Source organism: Zonotrichia albicollis, chromosome 3, assembly GCF_047830755.1.
Source record: "Zonotrichia albicollis isolate bZonAlb1 chromosome 3, bZonAlb1.hap1, whole genome shotgun sequence".
NCBI classification, from domain to species: domain Eukaryota; kingdom Metazoa; phylum Chordata; class Aves; order Passeriformes; family Passerellidae; genus Zonotrichia; species Zonotrichia albicollis.
In genome coordinates this window covers 46,383,159-46,400,144 of record NC_133821.1, presented here as the reverse complement: position 1 = coordinate 46,400,144, position 16,986 = coordinate 46,383,159, and the positions used below count along the sequence as shown (strand labels likewise).

At 41.6% G+C, this 16,986-nt stretch overlaps 1 protein-coding gene across 1 annotated transcript in view; it reads right to left on the bottom strand.

Moving 5' to 3' along the window:
• The window catches only part of LOC102065948 (visual pigment-like receptor peropsin), a 33,077-nt gene extending 17,668 nt beyond the window's left edge, over positions 1-15,409 (bottom strand). Inside the window, exons 1-4 of the mRNA XM_026793032.2 lie at positions 15,140-15,409; positions 13,461-13,741; positions 12,334-12,430; positions 3,346-3,551 (exon numbers count right to left, since the gene is read on the bottom strand). Of these exons, the coding sequence (XP_026648833.1) occupies positions 3,346-3,551; positions 12,334-12,430; positions 13,461-13,622 (465 nt within the window). The 5' untranslated portion in view covers positions 13,623-13,741; positions 15,140-15,409. The remainder of the gene's footprint in view (positions 1-3,345; positions 3,552-12,333; positions 12,431-13,460; positions 13,742-15,139) is intronic.
• Positions 15,410-16,986: the final 1,577 nt, after the last annotated feature.

Below are 16,986 nucleotides of genomic sequence, written 5' to 3'. Positions count from 1 at the left end.
CTTCCTCTGTCCAGTTCAGGAATGAGACAGTGGTAGAGCAGAGGTATAAAAGTGAAAGCAGATTCCAAAACCCACCACTGTAAAACTGTATTTGTACCAAGCATTCAGCAGAGGCAGCATTTGGACACAGATGTACCATGTAACTTCATTCCTGACAGCAGAGTCCTGTCAGACTCCAAAAATAATGTTTGGCATGAGAAAGAAAAGTGTTGTTTCTTCCATACAGAGGAGGAGAACAGGAGAACTCCTCTCTGTCCCTTTCAGCAGGTATGCAGTGAGATTGTCCTGGTAGCTGGAGATACATCTTTTGTTACAGAGAGTTTTCAAAGACCAGGCTGCTTTGAGAGAAGAACTCTTTGTCTGTCTTTCCCCCACTCCCTTCAACCACAGCAGCCCAGGATGGTGAACCTTAATGTTGAAAAATGTTACCTGAGGGCACAGGAGACCCGAGTCAGAGGAAAACAAAATAGTTATGTGGATTAAGTGAGGTGAGCTCATGAAATTTCTTCATAAACAGAAATGACAGGCTAGCTTGGGAAAATAAAATTTTCCTAAGTGTTCCTGACAGCAGAAACTGATCAATAGGAGCAAATGTGTAGTGAACCAGACAATGACAGAAAACCAAATAAGGCTATCCTCTGGACTCGGCCAAACAAACCAAGTAAGGGAAAACACACAGGCCATGCTAAGGAAAGAGCCGTGCTCATGCATGCAAAGTGCCACCCCAGCTACTTGCAGAGGGGCCTGAGCGCATGAGGAGAGCCAGAGACACCATCTTCAGCTGGTCGTGACAGAATGCATGGGCTTTACCTTCATGGCACAAAGCTCCTCATTCCTCATGTTCTACCCGTGAGACCCCTTCTAATAAAACTGCAAACTCAGACTACAGCAATCCAAACACTATTGCTGTTCAACATTAAACATTTTCAGAGTTACCTTTGTGCTGGCTGCCCATGAACACGTGGATGATTTCACATCTCTTTTTTATGCACAAAGGCTTCCTGCTATTTCTGCACAATATTCTTACTAGAATCCAGCCGCTTTATTTCCATAACCTATTTTTTCATCATTGGCTTTTGTTTTGTCAAGCTTTTTAATCAAGAAGATGGATGTCAGGGTTTACACATGTTTTTGAGGTTCCCCAAGACAGCATAACATCTTGATTGAAACAGAAATTCTGCATGACGTTCTCTCAATAATCCATAACCAGCTTGACCACTCAACAAGCCACAACAAATCCAAACTTAATTTAAAGTACAAATTGACTTTTCCAGATTACCATTCATTTTAATTAGTATTAATAACAGTATAAATTCATTTTTGGAAAGGTTCATGTTAATCTCTAGAGCCTACAGAGGACTACCAAAGCAGAAAATTTAATGCTTTGCAAATCAGTATGTTAAGAAAAGCCAATGCATTTTTGGTGTCCTGCTCAAAGTCCTTAGATCTCCAAAACCTTAAAACTTTGCTTGATATCCAAACTTTGCAAATGAATACTGATTAAAACAAGAAGATACAAACCAAATTACTTAACACAGACTGACCAGCAAAATATCTGGGTACTCTATAAATGTTATGGACCATTTCTCCCCTTGAAAAAGTTCAAGTACAGTAAGATTAAGCACACATCCATCTCACAAAGTTCAAGCACCCCTCTAGCTTAATATTTTAAAATCTTAAAAAAAAAAAAAGTCAGATCATCATAACAAGACTTAGTAGTTCCAAGTCAGCCAAAGAGGGATTCCCAGGCAAAAGCATCCTGAAAGAATCTGTAAGGCTCCTGACAGAAGTTCCCATGCAAACCAAGATGAGAGACAGAGTGTGTGCCATGCCTTGCCAATTCCTCTGTGTTTTCTACATCCCAAAAAAGGAGCCACAGTACAGACAGGGCTCTGAAAGAGCTTGGAGTAGGAATGCAGAAAGGTCATTCAATGTTACTTCTCTCAGCCTTGTGAGTTGTAAGCATTAAGTTACGCCAATGACCTGGGGTCAGGATTTCACACTGAATGGCTTACCCTGTCTTACACAGGAAATCTGCAACAAAGCTAGAACTGAACCTGGAGATGCAGATTTTGCCTTTCCTTTCTCAGTCATCGCTCCAACCCTCCTTGAAAGACAGGGAAAATATGCATCTATTTAATTCTGAATATGGATGTGAATCTTACAGTTTTCATGTATGTGTTTATTTATCTTATAACTTCAAAGTTTTTCCATTAATGAAAAAAATTCAGAGTTTCTGCTCAACAGATCTTAGACTGCAACTGTAGGTCATTTCATTAGAGAAAGAAGGCTATTTAGCTGAGGAAATAATTAATTTTGATAAATTGTTTTCTGCCTAATGACTATAGAGATGTATTTTAAACAATAAAATAATAATATTTTAGATCAAGCTACAGCTCCTAGGTTAATCAGTCTCCTACAGGAAGTCTTCCTCTCTGCATAAACAGAATCTTTCTATTGAAATGGAGGAGACATGACCTGTAAATGTTCTTTCATCTATGTGGTACAATGGCTTAACTTCCTCCTTAAAAAAAATCAAAAAACCAAGCCTCCAAGAAAAGAGGATTATTTTTCTCTCTCTTTTCCTTCATCATGATCTTTCTTACACCTTGCCGTAGGCTATCCTGTCATTTTCAGAGTTTTGATTCCCTGATGAAACGGAGTATAATCTTTCTCACAGATGTTGCTGAAAGCACCAGGGAGCCAGCTTTGTGCTTATCTGTCCATGGGGTGCATTTATATTCTGCCCACACAAGTATGTTTCGGAATTAACAGTAATAACTTTTTCTGAGTACTCCAACAAAAAGCTGCCTCCAAGATCTCGACTGTGCCATAAAGTTAAATCACTCATTCTACCACAGGCAATGAATCAAGCAAGAGTTTAGAAATGTGATTGAAGAGTTACAACTGATTTAGTGCAAAACCTTGCATGCTAAAATGTATGGTTATGCCCAAATGCTGTGTGGAGGCCTGGCTCTACAGGCCTTGTCAAGCAGGAGTCGACATTGGCACTTGAACATTTGTCTTAAAGCAACAACCAGGCTGGCTTCAGGTGATCTGAAGACAAGCACAGCCTATGTCTTAATTTTTCCAACATGAGTGTGAGCTCTAACATGAAGTAAAAACCACCAAAAAAAAACCCCACTGAAAATTGGTGAAACATCAGTCAAATGCACAGATTTATAGGTGTAACAAAAGAGAACACAGTACTTTTGAAAGGTTAGTGACTACCTCCTTTCATTTGGGTGCTGTCTGATTATTTATATATAGCACACCCGCAGAAATAGCTAGACTCCTTTTGTCAGATTAATTTTGTCAGGTTAAGTAAGTGTTATCCAGTCTTACCTGGCAAGTCCATATTGACGTGATAATGAATCCATCATCTCTGAAGACATTGAAGATTTCAATGATGCCCCGTGAATAACCAAACACGGAGATACTGGCATCTGACACTGCCAGGTTAAATGTGAGGTAGTCGGTGGGCTGCAGGAGATGTCTTTGCTTATACAGGACAAAAATCACAATGCTGTTTCCAAACCAAGACAACCAACCTGGAAAAAAAAAATCCATGGAACTTTATGATTTTTAAGGTCCCTTCCAACTCAGTCCATTCTATGATTAGATGAAATCAAAAAAGCAAATAAAGAAAGGAGCTGTTGAGTGTAAACGCATGACATATCTTCTAAAATTCCCTTTTGTTCCACTGGAAGTATATGAAACCAGATTATCCATTAGACAACTATGCACGATACCTTTTTGAGCATCTGGGTGCATTTCAGAAGAAAGAGCAAGTAATTGAGTGCAGCAATAAAACAGAACAAAGAGCTGCTGCTGCACCTACTGAAGATGTGCCGTTTAAGGGTCTAAAGTGGATTTTTTCCCTGACAGTTTTTTCCTTAAGTGGATAGATGAAACTCGTAAGTGTTACTTCTGGGAAAATAAGAAGGAACAAAGATTGGTAGAGTGGAGCAGAGACTAGAAACAATCTGCCAAAATCTGCAGCTGTTTAAGTTCCTCGTATACAGTAATGGATACAGAAAGTTCACACACGTAGCCAGAGGGCTGCTTTACCAGTTCTCCTTAGAAAAGTGCAGCTAATACAACTAGGTTTCTTCTCTTAGAACAATCTAGGATCTCCTTGCAGCAAAGTCTGTCCCAGATGGGAGTATTTTTCAGTAATACACATGATAATCTATATGAAGAGAATATTTGGAATAGAACTTCAAAGTCTCTTTTATTTAATTTTACAGAAAGTTGCATTCTCTCTTTCTCTCCAGGAACAGAGATGCCAGACTATTATGTGTCTAAGTATATGAGCAAAACACAAGGGAGATAACTGTAAACCTGTTGAAAATCAGACACTCTGCTGGAGAGACCTAGAGTTTCCAAATGTCTACAGCTATTGCTCTGCCCATCAGTGCAAGGCCCTGGTGGCTCGCATCCCACTTTTTGAAATTACATAGGTGTGTATAGATGAATGACTTTTAACAGGAATTATATAGATAAGTGTCCGGTTCAGTGTTGAAAATGTGGCTTAGCCAGTTAAGGGGGTGGACGGCTGAGCAGCAGGTCCGGCAGCACCTGGCTCCCAGCTGGCTCCAGCTTCTATCCCACAAACCAGCTCTGCCATTTCTGACATTGGTGGCCTTGCTTCACCTTGGCAAGGCAGAGCAAGACACGACCTCTTTTGAGTGTCTGCTGCCCACGACAGGATGAGGCACGCAACACCTGGTGGCTTATGCCAAGTTACAATATTCCCAGGAAAGGGAGAGAAGAGCTGACCCACAGCCCTCTGCCCAGGTACAAACAGCAGATATCCCAGAAAGGCTGCTGTATCTTGATCCAGCAAGAGATGAACAAACACAATAAAGAGGGGTGTGACATGGTGGCTCTGCACAGCACCTCTGGATATCCAAAGATAAAAAGGAAAGGAGTCTCTGCTATGAAAGATGGCTGATAGGTTTAATGTTGTAGCAAGGGGGCAGCTGCCTTCCTTCCGGAAGCACCGCCTCAGTGTCAAGAATCCAGCACTTCACTACCAGGCTGCTGGGGATAGGAAGGGAGGGGAGAAAATTGCCTCCCCCTCTCCAGGCCATGTGGGATTGTCAGGACCTGAAATGACAAAGAGCAAGGCACATGTTCTGTAAAGAGACTGGGCAGATACTTCCCGGTGAGGAGTTCTGGGCACTTTGGGGTGGGAGGGAGGTGGTTGATGGGAGTCTCTGTAAGGCTCTATGAACTGCTTCTTCTGCTGAGCAATTTACTTTCAATAGTTTCTCTTTGCAGCATTGCCAAGCTTCTGCTGCTCTATCTTTTTTAGTTGAATGAACATGTGAAAAGTATTTGAACTGGGAAGAGCTGAAATGTCAGCCTATGGTATTACCAGAAATAATCACTGGTGAGATGATACACTGAGATACACACACACACACACATTCTATGTATATCCTGTTACAAGACCAGCAATAATAAATATATCTTGTTCTGGCCACTAGGTGACAATGTTTCTTAATCAAGTCTTCTTTTGAACAACTGCATGCACTTTAACTCAGGGATTTTGTGACTTTTGTTTGAATCTAGGTATTATAAATAGAGCAGGGCACTGGGGGAGGAAGGCTTTGGGACTAAATAAGGATAGCCTGAAACGCAAATATGGGAGTTGTGTTGTCTGTGTATGTTGGTTCTACTCTCTGCAAGGTTAGATATGTATCAAGGCAGCAAATATGAAATATTTTTCCCTGTCCATATGAAGACATAGTGCTAAAATGGCAGACAAAATAAAATGGCACCTCCTTTGTAAATAACAAAATTTTGCCCGTGCATTGTAATGGATAGGAGGGATACCCTCCCAGTGTCAGACACCTGCCCTTGCTGGGAATACACAGAGCAAATTCCCCCTAGCCTGGAGGGTAAGGGAGTTTTGAGTTAAAGTGTCTTAAGGAAGAACTTGAGCAAAACATCACACCGAACAACACTGCACATTTTAGAGCAATGAGAGGTGAGAGAGACACAGTACTTGGCATAATTTCTGGGAACTACATTTACAAACTGAGGCTGAAGATGAAGGATGCATCGAGGGAGATAAAGTTACAGAGTGAGTATGATTTCTGCAGGTAGGCACAGTCCTTTCAAGCAAAGCAGTGGAGAACCTGCACTGGCATATCCAGTCCCTAAAATGGTCTGTCTGGGTAGTAGACCATATTAATTTGGAATAAAACAAAAAAAAAAAAAGCCAAAACAAACAAACAAACAAACAAAAAACAAAACAAAAAACCAAAAGAAACAGAAGAAAATAAATTCTCTGTAAACCATGCAATAACAAAATCGGTGGTCACATAAAAGTGCTGTCAGCTAGAGTAGTGAGTATGGGACACTGCATCTCTGTGCCATCAGATACATGTGCCAGTCTGGAGTGTTGCCTATATTGACTGACTGACTTTAAAAACCTGAAACAGACCATCCCAAAACAGAAAATCACCCCAACCAAAAGAACAGCTCAAACCAAACAACCCTTCTCCCTTCCTCCCCCAAGCCCTGACAGCATAACAGGGAAGAAGGTTGAAAATTCAAGGCAAGAAGAGCAATAGCACTGACACTCTCACTGAGGGCAGAGCTCTCCTCAGCTGCATTTCAGGGGGAGTGTGCCTCAGGGGATGTTAGAGGTAGATCAAGAGTCCAGAAAGAAACCTCTGAATTTTGAAGTGCCTCCATGTTACCAGGTGCCATCTCAGTAAAACAAAAGATAGAAAAATAAACAACTGAGGGAACTTGTTCCATCTTTTACAAGCTGTCACTAACGTTCACTCATAAGAAAAAACCCAGAAAAAAACCCAAACCAACCCCAAAAAACCCCAAACCAACCCCAAAATCCAAACCCAGCATACTAAGGCAATCCTGGTGAAAAAAGACAGATTTCAACTGAGGTCAAAATGTGGTGAGAGAGAAGAAAAAAACCCAGCAGCTAGGCAGAAACTGAGCATTGCCACCCAGCATAAGGTTCAGAGAGGGATCACCACATCTCTCCCATAATGTAATGGATAGGAAGGATACCCAAGTCTGACTTGAGTTGCTCATCAGAGAGATGCTAGTTCTTCTGACATGGCAAAATACACAGATAATATGCAAATACTTCCGTAGTTTTGCAAACATTGTGAGGTAGGAGGAATAGGATGGACAGCAGCATTAAAAATGTTGTATTGCCCCTATTTAATTCAGTAGTAATCCTTCTCCTGGAATAGCACTCTCTAACAGAGCACTTTAATCCACAGATGTCAAAAGCACTCCACAAGGGAATCTGGTGCTGTTATCCATGGTTTCTTGGGGACGAACAGAAGAGCTGCCAAGCAAGCTGGTGAAAGTCAGCTTGCTTGGCAGCCCTTCAGCTATTCACAAACTCCTGAGTCAGCGTGATGCCCACCAGCCCATGCAGAAAAGTAGCCAGAAGGCGTGACTAAGGAGACTGAAAATCTTTCTGCTGAAAGCAACTGAGAACATTGAGTTTGTTTAACTCTAAGAATATTGAAAAGTACATTGTAATTTTAAAACTATTTCTGTCAAATCACTCTATCCTGTGCATTCAGACATGCCCTATTTTTTCCTCATGTACCTGAGATGGTCATGAACAAGCAATAAGCGCCTGAGGCTGAATGCAGTTTCATTGTTAACATTGTTTCTGAAGAACTAAATTTGGCACATGTGAATTGATAGCTCTGAGCTGGTCATCCACATTTCCAATAGATTAGTTCACCTGTGCCCAGCCAAAATAGGTTATTATGCTTTCTACTTAGACTTGCTCTTATTAGACATTGTTGCATGGCCTTTACTTGTAAAACCTGGCAAGACTGAAATAGAAGAATGGGTGTTACAACTCAGCCATCACAGTTTAAAATATAAATGAAGCCTTAAGTGGAAGAACTCAAGAAGTGAGAGCAAAAGGTGAGGCTCAGTGTCACAAGACAAACTAAGTTCTTTCCTCAGCAAATAACCTTCCTCTAGGACAGAGATTGGATTGAGTATCTTAGTGCAGAGCAGGCATGAATGAAATCAGTCACACAACTACACACGCACAAGCATAAATGCCAGTTAGAAGAGGCTTGCTGCAAAAGATTTTCTGCCCAGAAAACTTTAATTAAAACAGTGATAAAACCCAGAGAATTTGCAAAGCTGTCATTAACTATTGCAACTGTGAAGGGACCCTACTCTGTTTTCAGTCTTTGATGCCAATTATACACACACAATATCCTGTGCAGGGCATATTGCCAGTTCTGGCAGGAAGGAAAAGAGTCATCTTGTTTTAGACTTGACAAAGCATGGACAGATTATTTGTTCAATAAATGCAATCATTTTGGGGATGAATGTTCTGTGAATAGCTTGTTTCCTTTCCCACCTTCTCAGATTTATCTGTCAAACAAAATCCCAAAATAACACTCATTCTGTCACTTGTCAAGTAACAGTTTACTATTACCATTCAGAAGTGTTTTAAAGCATGTTTGGATCTTGTGGTCTGTTCAGATGGGATTGGTAATGCACTCAGCATGCCTTTCTGATGGAAGCATTCACAAAAAGTCAGAATTTGCCCTCTAATTAATACTCTCTCCTATTGACATAAAATTTCCTTTTATGCCTCATATTTACTCTAACTGGCCCAGTTAAGAGTGAAATGAGGGAAAGCAAACAGGGAACAAATTATGCATAAATGCAGAAAAACATCCAACTTAAGAATTCCAGTAAATAATTTTGAAGCAAAAAAAGCTTTATATTTTTTCCCCATGTCTAGAAGCCAGCAGCAGTGGGCAGTGCTTTTAAATTGTACCTCATAATTTAAACTGTACAAGGATTTTCCACAGTATTGCACCACTTACGGTATAGGCAAAAAGGGGTCAGATGTAATCCAGCAGCAGGACAAGCTTTCACCTGTCTGCTGGAGACAGCTCTGAGTTCATTGAAGGGAAGGATGGGAGCAGACTGCTGCCTTCCGAAGGAGGATGCTGCCCCAGGTGACCTAGCACAGGGTAGCACAGCAGTTGCTGTCACTTGCAGATAGTCCCTCTAAGAGTGGATCACTGCTGTCGAGAGGGCATTGCACCTTCCCCACACTTTGCTGATCCCCTGGCCACAGCATTAACAAGGAGAATGATGGAACAGTGGCTCAGGTGTCAAGAAGCAGTGCAGTGGTCTCAGTGTCCATCAGCATTTACAAAATGCCCCACATACTCCCTCTGCTGGTTTGCTCTTGGTGTCAGTGTGTGACCCACTGCACTCAGGCTTCCACGCCTCAGCGTGCTGAGGAGCCTCACCTGGATCCAAAACTGCCTGGCTGCTGTATCACATACAATGCACACATCAGTGCCCTGTCTGCCACAAATGACAGCTGTGCTACCTGTCACTTGTGAGACTTTCCAGAAGGGGACACACAGAGGTCTTATCTCAGCAAAAGGTGTGAGACCATGGCTCTTGGATATTCATGAGCTCTGCCAAGATGAGTGACTCTGGGAAGACTTGGCCAAATACAGTAAGACTTTTAGGACTTTACCCTGTGAAGGTGAGGAGATTCAGAGGAACTCCATCTTCTGGATAAATGCTAACAGCAATCACATACATCTCCTTGGTTTTGGAAAAGTGTATCATAATTTGCAACAAGCTGCACTGCCATACTTAAACTTGAAAGAGAAGAAAACACTTAGTAACTGCAGATGTGTTATCTCTGAAGCCGTTTTCCAAGGCATCAAAAACCCAAGAGTATCAAATATGAACAACTTTGGGGCTTTGTGTAAGGAATCTAATCCAGAATAGATTCCTGCCAATAGACTGTCTTGCCAGAGCCCTAAAGCACCAGAGGAAGCTAGCACATGGACTGGCCTTTTTTCTCTGCTGCCAGAGGGGCAAGAGGGTGTCTGTATGACAAAGCACTTGCTCTGCCACATCACAGCTCCCTGGATAGAATGAGCTATTGGTGTATGTAAAACTAATAACTATAAACTGCTGTGGCTGCTGCTTGTAGAACTGTGACAGTAGACCTTTGAGGAGAAAAGAAATTAGGATTTTCCAGATTCATGTATCATTAACAGATTTTTTCAAAAGTTATAATTTCCAAAAGGTATACCTACATCCATCAACTTTCACCAGATCTACACTTCACTTAACTTGGAGTAGTGCTTCTGCTGGTTGTACATACTCTGTGAGAAAAGGAACTCAAGTTTTGAATCTTAAGTTTCAAGAAGAGCAGCTATGATATGCAAGCACTTGCAGGCTTGGCTGAAGGATCTGAAGAAATCAAATCTCAATAGCCTAAAGGCCCAGGCAGATATTTGCTAGAAGATGTGAGATCACTACCAGGAAGCAGCATAGGAGAACATCTCTGCTGGTTGATTTATGGAAGAAGTCTGAACTACCAGTGTGATGCAGAAGCAATACTGGGAGGGATCAGTAGAGTTGATAGGGTGTAAATATGAATGTGAATAGTGATGGCAAGACCCTGCTTGGATGCTGGATTCAGTCCTTGCTATAAGGCTGCTGGGATGACAGGGGAAAAGATCTTCCTGGATATATTTCCACTTGCGTTAACAGCTGAGCTGAAAAGCAGGGATCTGGTCCATCAGCATAAACAGAGAAGCTGTCAGCTTCTCCAAGCCAAACTGCACAAAATACTCTCATGGAGGAAAAGAGTATGGGGTACCAGATGCAAGGAGCAGATCAGTCAGGGATTTTCAAAAGTCTTTTTGAGGCATATAATAAATATAATTACCCCTGCTCCCCAGTCAACCAACCAACAAAAGAAAATTCCCTCAATTGCTTAATATAGGAATACAGAGGTAGGCTTCAAGGTATGATTGCTCCTTCAGGAATATAGATTGGCCATAGGGTGTCATTTGCAAGCAAAAATTTATTTCAATTAAAAGGAATGACCAAAAATTGCATAAAGTTGTTGTGATCACTTTAGCTAAGAATTCAGGTGAAAGCTCCTATCCAACAGAGAAACAAAATCAGGAATGTGCTTTCAATTGGAAGTGTGATAACAACACCCAAAAAAACCCTAGCCTGTTATATGAGGGAGCATAATAGCTGTGTAAATGAGATTATACATTGCCTCTGTAGGGGACTGGCCTTGCTGACCTAAGATGTTCTTTCTAGTCCTAAGTGCAACTGCTTAATTGTTTAGCTGATAGTGCAGACATTTCCCAGCCATTCACGAGGGGATACCCAGATGTGAACAGAGTGGGGATAAATTGGAATACCTCTGATTTACCTTACTACCCCTCTCCTAAGAGAGAAGCCATATATATTTCTATTAAAATCTCTGTTTTTGTTTTAAGCACAACTCTCCTTAATTTCTAGAGATAAAAATAAGAAAGTTTCATGTAAACATATTAAAATACTTAGCATTTGACATTTTAACTTCCACAAGCCTTTATCAAATGTAAGCAGAGGCCTAATAGGTGAATTGAAATATGTAATAAGTTAAGAATAAAAAATATCAGGCAAATAATTTAAAAACAGAGGCATTTCTGTACATGCTGTTTAGAAGAACAGATTAAATAAAAGTTAAATTTTCTTCTATTTTTCTGTGAGGTCCTATAGTTGAAAATTTTTATTACCTACCATGCTTGCACTCTTTGAAATTTCATAAATTTTCCTTGTGTTTGGCAATAAGCCTGCCCAGAATAGATAATATTTAAACAAACAACCCAAAATTACAGTGGTATCAGAGTGCATTTATACTGAGTACCATCTTCAAAACTCTGTTATACACTTACAATATTTGTTCTCCAGCAGAACCAAAAAAAAATACTTGGTATTGTGACTGCTAACAGAGGATAAGGTTCTAGCACTTAGATCTTTCTTAGATCCTATTTGAAGAAGTCCATTTCTATATGCATCCAGCATTTAAAGCAAGAACAATACAAACAATCAAAGTTAAGAATCACAAAAGGTATTTTGTGTTTCTCCAGAAGATAATTGTAGGATACCAACTGACTCTCAACAGCCATAAGTGAAAATCAGGGAATCATTTATTCAGTGCTACTAAAACACAAGAAAACATGGAATTATTATGTACTGCTGACAAGGTACTTCTTTTATCTTCCCACATACTAAGCTTAATGAACATTAGTTGAAAGTTTACAGGCCTGACTATATATTTTTCCTCAAGATTTCTGCACTGATTATAAACCTCTTTTCAACAAAAGCAAAATGTACTTCTCTGATCTTTCAATTGCTGAAAAAAAAGGTGACATTTTCTACCTTCCTGTTCCTTTAGGGATATCCAAATGAATTACTTTGAATTTGATAACATCTATTTAAGAGTTTCCTTTCACACTGAAACCAAATACCTACCTAAAGCCAACAGGTAGAAACCTATGATAGTCTCTCCTTGCTCTGTTACAGCTGCCTCTCTGGTCAGAAAACTGATGTTGTTGTTCCTCCAGGGTGCCTGTGCAGAGAAATGGACAGACATTTTCAGTGGAGCTTCTGATGCAGAAATCACCCTTACCCAGAATGTCCTGGTGAATAAAATGGTTCCAGCCTTTTCCTCAGTTTCTGCTCGCTGTATTCAAGGGAGCTCTCAATAAGACTAATGATCTAAAGAAGGAAATCTCAAGGGACAGGAGCTTTGCAGCCTTCTGACCTATTCTTCTTCACTAATCCTATCTATTAATACAGCCTGTGAACCTGTGGCCAGCAAAAGACAGAAGACTTCCTTGAATCCTCATTACTGCTATGTGCAAAAATCTCTAATGAAGAGTGGGTATCTGACAAAAGAGACAACTTCCTCTAAAATAAAGTGACACCACATAACCTACAGGCTCACAGGCACACCCACACCATACTGATATGTTGCTTACATAACCGTACTTTCATCTTTTTTTCTTCATTGAAGATGAGTGGAATTTTAGTTCAAATGAAATTCAGGAAAAATCTCACACAAATTAAAAAATGGCACAGTGAAAAAAAAAAAAAACCAAACAGGGAGGTGTCACCGCCTGCAAATGTGACTTTAACATAGCAGAAAAAATAATTAACTTACTTTACCAGCAGGATAGTTGTTAATTTAAAAAGAAGGGAAGGTAATTTCCAGTACAGGTTGAAAAAAATTGTAAGTACTTTGGATCATATTTTTTGAAAAAAATTGTAAGTACTTTGGATCATATTTTTAGACTGCTAAGGACCCTCCAAACTTGGAGTAAGCTCCATGTATGATGTGGGATTTTGCCCATACAGTTGAAAATGGAAATCTTGTTTTGTTGAAGTGCATGGGATTTGAGTCAGCTGAGAATATTTTTAGTCTTTTCTGAGGTATTATCAATCGTTGTTAAGAGAGGCCATATGTCAACTATCAGGTTTTAGTCATAACTAAAAAACATGAATCTAAATTAATTCATCTGGAGTAGCAAAGTGGTTAAGCATCCTTTCTGATTTTTTTCCCCTCACCCCAGTCTTCACACACCGGGAGTGATTAATACCTTGATCGGCTTGCAGTTTTCTCCTTCTTCCTTCTGGTGGCACCCTCCAGTGAAGAACAGAGGCTTTGCAAACTGCTGTGGTTTGTTTGGTGGGTCTGCAGGTGTCTGTGCTTCCAAAGGAGAGAAAGGCTCCCTCTGCAGATTACAGGAGCCTCGTTTCATGTCTCTCAGTGCTTTAGTGGTGACCAATTTAGTGGCTTCACAGAGATTATCCCCAAGTGCCTTCACTATCTTCACAAAGTGCTTTGAAAGGATTAGAGCAGCATATGCTACGAGCAGCTCTATAACAGGACAAGAAAACTAAAATGCCATGGCAGTACAGACAAATAGTATAGACTCTGTTTGACACAGCTGTGACTGTGAGAAGGCACGTGAAAAATGGACCTGAATATTTTTGCTACCAGCAAACCTCTCCACCTGTTGCACCAGAAGAGCCTCTTCCTCCTCAGTCCACACCTTCTTGTGGGCTCCCCTCACTGATGACTCCTTGGGATGCGAGGCAACAATCCATTCCATATTCCTCACAAGACAATGCATTAACATCTTGTGTTGGCCCAGGCCAATCTTGGCAGAAAAACCTCGCTGGCCCCCCTCACAGATCCACTCGCCCCTTGGAACCACACGCACCTGCCCTTTGCATTGTGAGACGTGACAAACAATACTGCAGTACGTGAGATTTGATTTACCACATTTAGAGCACTTAAAGATGGACCCTTTTCTGCCCATGGGTCCTCTTAAGATGGTGCATCAACCCCAGCATCCGAGTAAACGGGGGGGCAGAGCATGGACAAGATGGATTTTTGTCAGGGATGGACACAAGAAGAGTCCTGACCGGTGTTCTGCCCTTACTAGTCCTGGAAAGTGCCTCAGGTGTTTTAGGCTCTTCACTGCCTCTGGCTACACACTGAAATCATCCCGAGCCAGCCCAAACGGCAAGGTCTCATACGGCTCAGGGAGCTCTGCCACACTCTCCAAAACAACTCCCAGATGACTCCAACCACACGAGCAAACACAGAGTTTACAAACTCCAAATGTACCAGATTGAAACCCTCTTCCCTGGGCACAGAGGGGAAAGATGAAACTTTGGCACCTCTGACCCTCAAATCCAAGGGGTCAATCTGGGCGGCTGTCGATATAAATCACAAAGCCATTGATTGCACCATTGCAATAACTGGAAAAATACCAAAAAGTCACAGTCCAAAGACAGTAAAAGTCAGCAGCTGTGTCCCTCCCAGTCTGCCAGCTGTGTCCAACTCAAGCCCGTGGACAAGGCCCTGGGCAACAGCGAAATAACCGTGCCAATAATGTTGTTTCAGCAAGACCGTGAGACTACCGCTGGGCGGCGAGGCCAAGCCATAGGGAGGGCGATTTTCGCCTGTCACACTTGGACAAAAGCCGACTTCGTTACCGCAAAGGGATTCCAAAGGGGGCCGCGAGGAGGCGCGACTTCCTATGCCCAGTCGGTAACTGTGCCCTCATCTCTTAAGAGTCGTAGCTACTCCCGCCCTAGAAGGAACCTGAAGCTCCCCTTTCCTGCAGGCTGGGTCCGCACAAGGGACACAGACAAAGCGAACGCGCCTCGGGACACAGCGGCGCCTCCCTCCCTGCTCTGCTGCCGCAGGCTCAGCCGTGCCGCCCGGGGCCCTGTGCCCTCAGGGACAGCCGGGCCCCGCACCCACCTGACCTATGGCGGCTCCAGGCCCCGGCCAGGCCGGGAAAAGGGCCCACAGCTCTGGGGGCACAGCAGCGAGCCTGGCTGGGAGCAGCCACACAGCATCTCAGTCCTGCCGGGATCTGTGCTCCACAGACCTCAGGAGAGAGCGCAGAGCCGGCCCCGTCCGGCCCCTGCCAGGCGCATCCCGCGGCCGCCCCGGAATCAGCGCTCGGGGCTGCACCTGAGGGCGCGGGGCAGCTGCTGCCGCAGGGTGAACGAGCGAGAAACCCCCGGAACCACTGATGTCTCAGGACACCTGACTAAAGGCAGTGATGCAATGACCGGATTAGGACACAAAAGGGCGATACAGCCCATTTTACAAAAGTACCAAACCAACCAGTGTCTCTGAGGCAGCCGGCAAAGCCAATTTAGAGCAGATATAAGCCAGCAGTACCTTCTCCTTGGGCTGCTAAAATGTGCAACAGCCTTTGAATCCTCCCTATTTGCCTAAGTGCTTTCAAAGTGCCAGATATACCGGCACAAAAAGGCAAATACCACAGCAGCACAGACTGGCCTGACATACTAGTCCGGTTACGTTGCAATCCACTATACTGTTTCCAATACAGAAAAATCCTAAAAATTAAAATTTGTGTGTGACAGAAAACATATGATGAATGTTCCCAAGAAGCACCTGTTTTCCCTGAGGAGCACAGAGATTTGGGCAGTTGCCAAAGGAGTGATTATGTCAGAAAGCTGGTGTAAATTCTCACAGACTATTTTTTCACAATACCTGTTCTACATGGGTTAAAGAAAAGGACCATAGAAGGAGGAGACAAAAGGAAAACTTCATAAGGGATGGGTTAAAATAACCATAAGCAGATAGAAAATTGGTTGTGTGGAATGAAAATACACTTTTGCCTCTGTAAGGCATAAAATTTTCTGAAATTTTACAGAAATATAATTGAGGGATTTCAAGGCAAATCCAGTGGTACATTAGTTGGAACATGTCTATGCAGATTCTTTTGGATAAATCATTTACATTTTTACTTCACATTTTTAATTAGAATATTCACTACAAAATGAAAAAACTGACTATCCGACAAGACATCACTTAGTCTTGCAATGAATAGTCACACCATGATGAGTTATGCCTATGGATTTCATCAAGGTAGCCAAAAACCACATTTTATATCAGTGACAGAAGATCTTTCCAAATTCAGATCATGTAGGTTTTCCCTGGTTCCAATAAAATACAGCTGTTGAACGTATTTGCACAGATTTTTTTCTAACACACATTGAATGAAAAGAAAAAAAATCTTGAGATCAGGTAAGTAATGCTTAAAACTTGTTGATGGACAAATGGGAATGACTGTGCCTGCTGCAAAGCGATTTGGAATTGCTTACCTGTAAGAACCAGATCTGAATCTGCTCTTTTGTTGCCAATGTCCAATTTTGTAGAACAAAACCACATCTGAAATATTTAAACTGAAGAATGATCATAATGTGAAACATGCTTGACCACTTATATTTCAAAACATGCCAGTTTAATCCTGGATGTCAGCTCTTGCTGTGACATTTTAGCATGAAAACAATTGCACTCTATGCATTCTCTAGTTAAATGTCTAAACCACTTTTTTTTTTTTTTTTTTTTTGCCTTCGTTGGGTTATTTGCCAAACTCAGTTAAGAAAATGGTTACATCACATAATGAATACATTGTAAAATCCATACTTCTGCCATGATTTCTATGGACTCTAGCCTATTCAGTTTCATACATTATTCTTGTTCTCATCAATCCTGAATGCTAATTTTTCTCTAGAGGGTTGTGTTCTATAGCTTGTGACAGATATTGAAAACTACCTGAGAGAAAAAAA